An 11,151-nucleotide genomic window follows, 5' to 3' on the forward strand; every position below is an offset into this window, starting at 1 on the left:
AGAGCAGTTGGTCCCGACGGGACTTTCCCAGCCCTGGGGCTGGAGCTGGACTTGGCCGTAAATCGGAGCTGGCAGAGCCCCAAAATAAGGGGGACGCCAGGGCGCAGCATGTTTTCAAGGGCTGCGGGGCTGCAGCAGGGGAGGAGGGAGTGCTCCGGGGCCTTTTTGGAGGCCAGTGTGTTGGGAATAGTCCCTGCCTTGCTCCGGCTGAGTGCTGGGGAACCACCGGTGGGGCTACCTCGGTGGGGCAGCAACCAAGGGAGCGAAGGAGGGGCTAAAGCCAGGGGAGGATGGAGCAGGGTCGGTTCACCCAGGGGAGCAAGGACATAGCGCCCATGTGCCCTGTGTTTGCTTGAGATGGAGCAGGGGTGTTAAAAGGTGTCCCCTTCCCACCACACAAACAGACAGACAGCAGCAGTGGCTTTAATTAGCCTTCAGTTTGTTCCCTGGCTTGCCTGCCCATGTGGGAAAGCATGTATCTATCTGGCTTATGAAAAATACTATATTATATTATAAATAATATGTTATGTTTGGCTGTGGCTCTGCAGCCACTCTGCAGCCCTGCAGGTCTGCAGGGGGCCCAGGGCAGCCCGTTATTTTGGTGGGATGGAGCAACTGGCAGCAGCCCCCGATGAAGTTGGCATTTCCTCTGGGCAAGGCTGCAAACCCGTCCTTGGTGGGCAGGGAGGGGGGTGAGCCGCTCAGGGTGTCTTTTTATAGGATACTGCCTGAAATGCCAAGTGCACTTGGATGCCCTGAATGCACGTACGAGCCACTGAGCATCTCTTAAAGCAAATGAAGTGAGGCGTGGGAGTCACTATGCGGGGAAAGCAAGGTGGAAGGGATGGAGATATGGCTGGAAGGGGCATTGAAAAGGCAGGGGAGCGAATGGAGCTGTTTTTTTCTACGGCCAGATTCCTCGTTCTTTGCTGCAGCTTTTATTATATAGCTCTTGCTTTGAGTGGGCCTGATACGAGCTTCCCAGGGTTGGTCAGAGCAGAGAATGCAAAGCATCTGCAACCAGCAGTGGTTTTATTAAAAATACGAAGGCTTTCAAACATGCCAGTTACCCCCGCTGCTCCGAACGCACCACCCCCAGGACCCGCCATCCCGACAGCCCCAGATTGCTCAGAAAGCCAGACGGACCCCGCCGCCTTCCCCCTCCTCACCCACCCTCCTCTCACCCTGGCAATGGAAGGGGCTCGGTTTAAAGCCAAGGGACCGGGCAGCCACCCGCAAAGTCCCGTCCCCCTGCCGCCATCAGCTCAGACCCCCCGGATGCTGATGTTTTCATAGCTGGGGGGAGGCGTTGCCTGCGGCTCCCCGGGGCCCTGGGTCTCCAGCCAGGATGGGCTGGGGCGGAACAAGGCGCTGTCAGAGGAGCTGCGCCGGCGGCCGCCCTGCCAGCTCTCGTCCTCCTCCAGGTAGCGGTACAAGGGTGGCGTGAGCTCCTCCTTCCTCCCCGGGGGCTGGACGTAGGCTGGGGTGCAGTGGGCAGGTCTGCAGGTCAGGGCTTCTTCATAGGTGGGGATGGCACTGGTGTCCCAGTTGCTGCAAGGAGAAGAAGAAGAAACCCAGCAGCACAGCCCGTCAACCGGAGCATCCCAGCACCCAACAACTGGAGCACCCCAGCATTTGTGAACTGGACCATCCCAGTGCCCCATCAACTCCATCAGCTGGAGCATCCCTGAGCATGATGGACACATGCGCTGTGGACAGCACATGGGCAGGTTTTGCATGCCCAGAGCCAAGGGAAGACCATATCAGCTGCTTCCCAGCACCAGGAGGGTGGGGAGCCATGCAGGAGGAAGGGCACCATCCATCAGACCTTGCAACAAGGCAACGCCGCCCCGTTCCCACTGAGTTTATTAACCCCTCACCCAAGAAGAGGAAGGGCAGCCTGGCAGGGCAACCTCAAAGAGCTGCCCCCTCCAGCGTTAGGAGCTACAACTGTAGGTGTGGCTGACCACAAAGCAGCAGAGGTGCTGGCTCTTGAGACATCTGCCCCCTGTTCTGCACCGCGCTGCTTCCCACGGGCAGGAGAGCATCCTCATCATCTGCCTAACCCCAAAGTCACCCCCAAATCACAGAGGCTGCCGGCAGCTGAGTGAGCGGTTTGGCACAAGCAGCCGGGCGAGAGCCAGGCATCCCAGTTCAATGTGGTCACACCCCACTCTTGCGCCCGCTGGTGCCTTCCGTGCACCGGCCAAGCCTGGTGCCACTTCCAGCAGCACTTCGCTGAGCAAACACAGCTTGTGTACAGGGAAAACCTCCGCCCAACCTTTGCCCTGTGCACAGCCCCGCTCGGCACCCTACGAAACGGTGTGGCCCCAGAGACGGGGAGGCTTTGAAAGCAACCCACCATCCGCTTGCTTTTGTAGATGAAAACCCAGTGAGGCGTGCTCAGGGAGGCTGCAGGCATTGGAGGGGCACACCTGGTCCAAAGAGAAAGCTGCGATGCTCTGCAGGGATGCCTCCATCCCAAACTCAGCAGGCCCCTGTCCCTGACCTGCCACCCAGGGCATCCATGCCATGGCTTTTGCCAAACAGCCTCAGCTTGCAAAGGGATGCTGCCTTGGAAATGCGGAGAGGGCAGTTTCTCCCAGCACAGGATGTCACGCTGCCAACCCTCTGCAGAGCGGCACTTTCTGCTTTGGAGGGCTTTGCTGTGTGAATGCCAGCGCAGCTGGGGCTGCAGGAGCTGCTGCAGCACGAGCAATGCTGGGGCAATGCCTTCCCGTCCAGCACGGGAGCCGGGAGCTCAGGGAAGGGGATATTCCCCACGGGGGACACTCCCCACGGGGGACACAGTAAAGCCCTCCATGGGAGGAGGAAAACCTCCCAGACTGCTCATACCAGCTTACGATCTCACCCCCAGATGGGCACTGAAACCCCAAAGAACCAGGAACGTGCCTCCTGCCCCAACTGAATTTTTATGGTTTTATGTTCTTAAGAGTTTCTTTTAGTGCTGCTTTTCCCCAGAGTCCAATTTATGCTGGAGCCAAGATCTTTGCTGTGACCCCATAAAACAGCACCGGGAAGGGCCAGCTGGCTCAGCTTCCAAAGCAGTCTCCGGAAAAAAACCCTTTTGATCAAAAGAAGTGGGAATGAATCTCAGGCTCACACAGGAAGAGTCTGGGGACCCAACAAGCAGCAGTGGTGTTTGGGGGAGTGAGGGGTCCTCCCACACCCCAAAACAGGCTTCATAGAGGGACCCTCCACCTGCACTCCCATCTCAGTGCCAACTCGGGGATTATTTTCCTTCTTTTTTTCTTTTAACTCCCTTTTAACATAGATTTTGCTTCCATTAAAGATGGCAGAAACCCCATCATCCTTACAGGGCACTGCAGCCCTGTGGCACCGAGGAAGGTTTCAACAGCTGGAGGTCTGGATGACCCCCCCCCCTCACAAATCCAGGTGCTCTGTCAGAAAACCAATGCAGTCTTCTGCTTGGTGACTGCTAAGATGTCTGCCTCGGCTGGTGACGGCCCACAGGGCAAGGACAGCTGTCTGTGGCTGAGCCAGCCACGGGAGCAGCCAGCGTGGGCCCAGAGGGTGCCTGCAGGGAGGGGAGGGTGCAGGGGCTCGGGCAAGGGTTGACACTAATGAGCAAGAGCTTCTGCTCAGGGAGCAGAAGGAGAGCACAGAACAGGGTCTGGGGGCAGTGGCCGGCAGCACGGTGGCATTACTGCTCATTTGAGCTTGCCCATGAGCAAGCCTCAGAGCAGGCTTAGGTACGTGGCCATGCCGGGACAGTCAAACCCACCCTCGTCTTCTTCCCACCCAAGCACCGCACGAGGACGTAGCACCCACCTGCAGTTCCACTTCTCCAGAGGCTCCGCGGTGAAGTACTGCAGGTCCCTGGGGAAATGGTACTGGTAGCGGCGAGAGACTACCCTGGCGTTGGCTTTCATAGACCAGAGGAGCCCAAAGAGGAGGAGGATGCCGCCGATACCACAGCAGAAGAAGCTGACGGAGCGGAGCAGGGCGCTGGAGGAGGAGGAGGAGCTGGGAACTGCCTCGGCTTCCTGGGGAGGCAGGAGGCGAGCCCCGCTGCTGGCCGGGGTGCCCACCTCCCCGTCGCTCCACCAGGCAAAGCACAGCGTCCCTGTCACCAGTAGCACGGCCCCAGTGATGGTCATGCCGTAGCGGAAAGAGGCAGCTGCCATCCTTCACAAGGTTTTAGGAGGGGAGAAGAGTGAGACAGGGCATGAGAGAGCCCACGTCCTGCAAGACAAGAAAGGGACTGGGTTCAAGAGGGACGAGGTCACAGAAAAAGACCTACCAGAGGAGAAAACTACTGAGCTAGGACCTCTCTGGGGGTTGCACACTCTTCAGCTACTTATTATTGACCATCAAAAGGGGCATTTCCACCATCTCAGGTGGGAAGCCCTTGTGCAGAGCAAAGTCAGCCGCCAGTTCGGACCCATAAATGTCCCAACAGCCTTGTAAATGCATCCTCATTTTCAAGAAATGACCCAGTGCTCCCATGGAGGCAGGCTGGAAACCCCAGCCAGGGGAGCTACGGAGGCGGCTCTGGGGACTCGCATAGCTCTTGCCTTTGGGTTTTATTCCAGACTTCCTCCCAAGCTCAGAGGAATGCCAGCTGGGTTTCTGATCAAAGCAAGGCTTATGGAAGAGGCTAGGGAGAGGGACATAAATTTAAGATGTCATCATTTCTGAATTACCAGTGCACATGTTTTCTCCTCTGAAACTGGAGGTAAATCAGTCCTGCAGTGACAGTAGGTGTCTGGCATCACTGCTCGAAAGCCCGCAGCCCAGGGGATTTCGGGGCTGCGCTGCCTTTTGCTTTCTCAGGGAAAAGGGCCAAGTACCATCTCTGAAAGTCACAGAGATGCTATTTCAGGGTAAAATAAATCCTCAGATGCTGGCAACCCAGGGTACCTCATCTAGGGATGGCTCCCGAGGCACTGAGTGAGCGGAGACCCCAAAGAGCTTTCCCGTGACTGACGGAGGCCACAATAGCTGCACTCCCCACCATGACCAAGCTCGGAGCAAGGACGGGAGTGGGAATCACTCCATACCTCTGTTAAAAGTCAGGAATGTGCTGGATACCAGGTAAACCCTCAGAGAGGCTGAAGTAGGTGTTTCTGCTATGCTGGTCAGGGGGTTTGAAGCAACAGACCACAGAGATCTTTGAGGCTCTTGCTGACCCAGCTATGATGTTCGAGACTCCAGAAGCACAGAGGGGCTTCAGTTTATTTTGAAGGTGGGGTAAATACCCTGACGCTGCAAGAATCTGCTCAATCTTCATCCAAACGAGCTTTTGCACATCAAATCTTGCTCCCCTGGGTCAGCTCCAGCACACACCTTCTCAGCTCCCCAGCACGATCGATCCCGCAGGTGTTATCACCACCTTCACTGTCCCTATCAGGGTGGCTTGGGGTTGGTTTGACAACCAAAGAGATGAGGCAGTGCCACATGTTCCTGCTTGGTGGCCCTTCTCAGCTCAATGTCACTTGCTGAGAGCAACCGTCGTTCCCCAGCGCAGGAAAACTTGGGGAGCGGGAGCTGGTTTCTGATCTCTGGGGCTCTCGCTCCCCTGTGCTTTCTCCAGAAAACAAGCAGCATCTGCTCTCTGGGCTTGGGGTCCCCAGCCCCCACTAACCAAACAGCACCAGCGACCGGGGAAGCGGAGAGGTCCCACCACAACGCCTCTGGCCTTGCTCACTGACCAGCAAGAAGATGCCGGTTCAGCTCCCACTTCTTGACAGACAAAAATGTTTGGACCGTGTGGGATACAGTCTTTGATGACTCCTCTGCAAGGGCTTCTCATGGTGGCAGTGCCAGCGGGGAGCCTGCACATTGGGGGCTGTCTGGGACGGAGATGGGGCTCAAGCGCAGAGGTGGGTGAAGAACTGGGTGACCCATGCTCAGCACCCACCTCTGCCTTCATCACTTTGCCTGTATGTCAGTAAAATGAAGATAATCTGGTGGCTTTGGTCTCCACTCCTCCAGGCAGGGCTCTCCTCCTACAGCGGGGACTCAAATTGTACCCTGAGATCTGGAAGTGCCAAGCCAGACCTAAGGAGGGAGCAGAAGTCCAGCACAGGCTCCGTGTGATCAAGGGCGGGTGGAATTACATTATTTCAAGCCATTATTTATCAGATGGGCCCACTAAATGGAAAGCCAAATTACTTTGTAGTGAAAGAAACGCCATCTGATCTAATCTACATTTAATTAAGAAATCCAATGAGAAGTGGGATTTAGGAAACCTGCAGGAAGGCTGCAGGACTGGGAGCCCCAACAACATGTTCCAGCTCTCACCCCACGGTCACAAGCCCGAATCGCCACCTGGGCTGGCGGTGGCCGGTGGTCCCCACCAGCAGCCGCAGCCACCCGCCAGGAAGGAGGTGGTGTTTCTGGGCTGAGAGGAGGCAGAGCTTCCCCCTGTCATGAGGGGACATGTTTAGATGCTCCCTCCTGAATGGCAGGGGCTTGGCTGAGACAAAGGGACTGTTAGAGACGGGCTAGAGATGCTATTAGATGCTGTTAGGGATCAGCGTCCTCCAACTCGGCACCGATCACAAGCAGGACACAGCAGACAAGCTGGGCTCGCGCTGCCTTGCAGCAGCAGATGCTCAGGAGAGCGCAAGGACCCTACTGACCCGTGAATCCAGCTCCTTTTGAAAGCATTGCATTTACCTGGAAAATTTCAGCCAATATTATTTGAAAAAAAAACCCACACTCAAAACACCCTACAGCAAAGCTCTCGATCCAACTGCATGGAAATTACAGGTCGCTCCACACTGAAAGCCTGGACCGAAACAGCACCAAGAAGCTGAAATGTTCAGCTCCTGCAGTCAACTCTCTCCTCATTTTGGGGTCAGCCTGGTGAGCTTTGGGAGATGCTGCGATTCCCCTGGTGAGCTTTGGGAGATGCTGTGATTCCCCTGGTGAGGTTTGGGAGATGCTGCGATTTCCCTGCCTGGGTACAGGGAATTTTGCAGCCCCCAGCGCTGCGCACATCTGGGAGCACTGGCAGCGAGGGGGAGGCGGACGTGGAGGGAAGGCGGAGAGCCTCTGGGAGGCGACGGATTGACAGCTCGAGAGAATAAACTCTTCTCTCTTGACAAAACCAGTGCAGCGCGGGGAGCAATGCTAAAAGCTCCTCCAGCCTACCCGGCACGTGCTCCCGCAGCGCGTGTGCGGGGGTGGCTCCTCCGCGCTGGGTGACATTGCCATCGCACCGTCCCCTTGCCAAACCCCGTCTTGGGCTGGAACAGCTCTCCTGAGCCTCTTTAAAAGACCCACGATGTTTTTCTCTGCACACCAGTCGCTGGAAGAAGAGGCCGAAGGAGCAGGGGCAGGAAGCGAGGCGTGATGCCGGGGCAGGACCTGAGTCCCTGCTGCCCAAGCCTGCTCCCGGCTCCGCTCCTGGGGCACTCAGCATCCCACACATCAGGTCTCCCACTGAGCATTTCCAGTGCAGGCTTCCACGGAGGGGCTGCCCCTCCGAAGACGGCAATGGCTGGCTCCCAAACACCCATCTCCACCCGCCAGCCACCCTGACATTTTGTTCTGCCCTGTCTCCTCCTTTGACCTGCTCTGAAATAGTCTTCCCAGGGAAAGAGATTTGCACATCGCATGGACAGATACGAATGGTAATAGTTTACATAGTTCCAGTAAGATGCTGAGAATAGCATCCCCCATATAAAGTTATGCAGATGGGTGATTCATAGGGTCTACTAAGCATTACTCAGAAAAACACTCTTTTCTAGCGACACAAGAAATGAAAAGAGTTTTAAATCTCTCCCACCGCCATCAAGCAGAAATCTACCTCCACACCCCGTCCCTCCGCGGCGCTTGTCCTTCCACACCACGCGGGCTGGAGACCTTTAACCACATGCAGATGTGCCAAGAGGAACGACGGGGAGAGACGTGCTTCGCCGAAGCACGAGTGTGTCATTAGGGAGATTCCTTCCTGCCTTTATCTGAATTTGCGAATATTATCATTATTATTATTTTTTTTATTATTATTATATTATTATTATTTAGGGGTTTGGTACCCATCCAAACCATAGTAATAATGAAGCTTTTGAAAGAGCATCCGAGAAGCTCTGGCGTTGTCAGCCTCCCGAACGCAGGTTCAGAGGGAGGGGAGCCCCCACGGAGCGCAGCACACCTGCCCCCCAGCCCCCCAGCCCCCAGCAAGGCCAGCCGCCGCCTCGGCCGCCCCGACGGCGGCGACGCCCGAACCCGGCGTCCCCGCTGAAGAAGCGCCTGGCACCCGCTGGCGCCCCCGGGGGAGCCGTCCCCGTCCCCGCCGCCGCCGCCGCTGCCCCCGCCGTCTCCCCCCTCAAGCGACAAGCCGGGGGGTCCGCCTCCCCCTCGCCCCCCGCCCCGGCCCCGGCGCCGTACTCACCGCCGCCGCCAGCCCCGCTCCGGCCGAGCGGCGGCTCCGGCGGAGGGCGGCCCGCGGGGCGGGCGGGGCCGCGGCCGGGCGGGGCCGGGGCGGGCGGGGTGCGGCGCTGCCGGGCGCCCTTCGGGCCCCTCCCGGCCCGTCGGGGCGGCGGCCCGGGTCGCTCCTCCCAGCGCCGCTCCGGTCCCCTCTCGACCCGTCCCGTCCCGTCCCGTCGGGGCGCGGCGCCGGCCCGCAGCCCCGGTCCTGGAGAAGGGGGGAAAAAAAAAAAAAGATAAAAAAAGAAAGAAAAAGGCAAAGGAAAGTCTCCCCGCAGGCTGTATTCGGCTTGCTAAGGAGGCGGCTTGCTGGGGGCGGATCTCATGGTCTGCGAGTACTGGGGAGGTGAGGCCGGTAAGGCTGGACGTGCCCCGGGTGTGGTGGTTCCCGTGCTCCCAGGGACGGGTAGCACAGAGCCCGTCACCCCCGGGGCGCAGGGAACAGACGTGTCAGGGACCTGGGGAGAGCTTCGGGCCACACAGCCCATGAGAGGTACCCCGGGGACATCACTACCCTGTGGCCGGGACACCTCTACCCTTGGACATCACTACCCCATGGGTGGGACACCAGTACCCCGCGGTACGTGGGTGGGACACCCACGCTGCAGCACGGGGGGATCTCGGCCACAAGCTTTGTGACCACTTCAGTTCTCCTCACCTCTGTGTCAAATGCCAGTATTGCCCCTTTTTCCCCATCCCAGCTGGATCTTTTTGCCCTGCAGCACCCATGATGCTATGTTAAACAAGCCGAGGGTGCTCTGATCTGAGGTTCAGGACGGTCCATACGACTGGCACCCGGATTCACGCACAATTCCTCATCACACAGGAGGAGGCAGATTTTATTAACAGCTGTCGTGCTGCCCGGTGCTATTGCTGTGCACTCACACGGATCCACGGCGTTGCTCTTGAGCTACAGCTGAGCATCGCTGACAGACAAAGCCATTTCTATGGACACCCCTGCGCTGTAGCTGAACCCTGGGCTGCTGTTCCTACAGTGCTTGCAGCTCCTCACCTTGCTGGTTCAAAAACAGCTCAGGGTTTATCTGCACAGGCTGCAGGGACTGATGCAAAGCCCCGTCGTGTAATTCATATCTGCTTCGTATGTGCTTGGTAGCCACTCAGCCTAGCTGGAAATGTGAGTGCACAGTCCCTTTTACCTGCAGACATGGAGGAGTTTTACAAATGGTAAACTGAGGCACAAGAAGGGCTGGTTCACGTGGGGCTGGCCCTGTAGCAGGTTGGGTCTCCATTGCAGAGGAGCATGGGGCAGGGGTCCCCAAAGCCAGCACCCCAGCATGGCCTCACCCCCAGGCTGGAATGCGGCAGGGTCCTTGAACACCAGGGTGCAAATCCCCAACAACAGATCCCACACCTCCTCCAAATGCTGTGGTCACGGCTCCTTGGCAGGACAGAGGTTGGCCCCAGAGATCCCAGGAGTGAACATCTGGATTCCTCTGTCGCAGATATGCCAGTGCTGAGCACTCACATTACCATCCATGAGTGATGCAGGCACTGTGAATCACCAGTTCCCCTATTAAAGGACAATAAGACATCTTCTGCTCATTACCTGCTCAGATATTATATTTAACAGAAATTTGACTGTCAAATGACTTCTGAAGCACTTCAAAGTGGCGTTTGCACACAGCTCTGTGTGCTCTTCCTAGCACAGGGCTGCAAAGAGTGAGGTGGCTCAGTGCCAGCGCATTGCTCTGGCCCTTTGGTCCTCCAGCCCCAGAACCAGCTGGGGTCTTCTGTCTTCCCCAGAGGGATGGCCTACAGGCAGCCACGAACCCATGACAAACATTTTGCAGCAGGGCAGAGCTGTAAGTGGTTAGTGTGCCCACCACAGAAGAGTGCCAGCACCTCCGCCTGCTTCGCAGCACCTTGGCCAAATTTCCTTTTCCCTCTCTGAGAACTTTCCTGCTGGTGGACAAGGTGCTGCAACACATGGTGGGGCACAGGCAAAGGGCTTCTCCAGAATAAAGACAGAACATCTGTGCGAAATGTGTAAAACATCCCATGCATGGTGAAACTGCAGTGGAGAAAACAAGAAGATATAAAAGACAGTTACAGCCCCTGCAAGAATAGGAACAAAGGAGGAACGGAGAAAGAGAGATTGTTCCAGTAATTGCCTCCCCCAGGTAAGGATGCTCCTCCTGATCAACGCTGCTGGCACAGAAAAGTGCTGCTTTTTGATTCACTGTTCACCACATTTTGCTGCTGCAAATCCCATGTAAAATAGTGTATTTCACTGTATAATCAGGCTAAATAAGTTAGCTTTTTCAATACCTCTGTGTGTCTCTGTGTATGTGTGCAGTGTGCACATGCATGCGCTTTCTGCCCCATCACGACAAGGTGGCTGATACCAGAGCACCAAGTCAAGAGTGAATTTGGGTGCATCAGAAGAGGAGCCCAGGCTCCCTGCCAGGGCCCTCATACCTGGGACGGGAGTGTCAACACCCTGGGCCAGGTTGCAGGTCTCCATCGGTGATTTTGCACCGGTGCCACTCTCCCCACACCCAGCTGCCGCCAGTGAGCACTGCTCAGCAGGGTGCTGCCACCCATGACAGAGCCACTAAAGAGCCACTGATGAGGGCTTAGGGGACGCGTCTCTGCAGGCACCCACGTTGTCTAGCTCCATGGAGAAGCCATTCCCAAGGGGGTGGCACACCTCGTGTTTCCCCTTAGCACGGGCCACTGGGCACAGCAGAGGTGGGTGCAGCTTGCCAA

The 11,151-nt window shown here is 57.1% G+C and overlaps 1 protein-coding gene across 2 annotated transcripts; it reads right to left on the reverse strand.

Annotated features, from left to right (window-relative positions):
- Window positions 1-1,184: 1,184 nt before the first annotated feature.
- TMEM61 (transmembrane protein 61) lies at window positions 1,185-8,460 on the reverse strand. Of its 2 annotated transcripts, XM_087732736.1 has the most exons (4): window positions 8,387-8,453; window positions 7,802-7,955; window positions 3,814-4,227; window positions 1,185-1,551 (listed from the first exon to the last, which is right to left on the reverse strand). In XM_087732736.1, exons 3-4 carry the CDS (start codon window positions 4,167-4,169, stop codon window positions 1,266-1,268), a joined length of 642 nt encoding a protein of 213 aa, XP_087588862.1. In that variant the 5' UTR covers window positions 4,170-4,227; window positions 7,802-7,955; window positions 8,387-8,453; the 3' UTR covers window positions 1,185-1,265. The 2 variants fall into 2 exon arrangements, with proteins under 2 accessions (XP_087588862.1, XP_087588861.1); XM_087732735.1 differs by lacking the exon at window positions 7,802-7,955 and having other exon boundaries at window positions 8,387-8,460.
- Window positions 8,461-11,151: the final 2,691 nt, after the last annotated feature.

The sequence above is a fragment of the Nipponia nippon genome, unplaced genomic scaffold (assembly GCF_047370975.1).
Source record: "Nipponia nippon isolate SJK-2023a ecotype South Korea unplaced genomic scaffold, ASM4737097v1 scaffold_5, whole genome shotgun sequence".
NCBI lineage: Eukaryota > Metazoa > Chordata > Aves > Pelecaniformes > Threskiornithidae > Nipponia > Nipponia nippon.

Bases quoted from the DNA above. Each gene is read 5' to 3' on its own strand.
- TMEM61 (XM_087732735.1), bottom strand. From the start codon at position 4,169: ATGGCAGCTGCCTCTTTCCGCTACGGCATGACCATCACTGGGGCCGTG. The intron at 1,552-3,813 runs GTGGGTGCTACG...TTCTCCTTGCAG, and splicing joins CTGGAGAAGTGGAACTGCAG to CAACTGGGACACCAGTGCCA.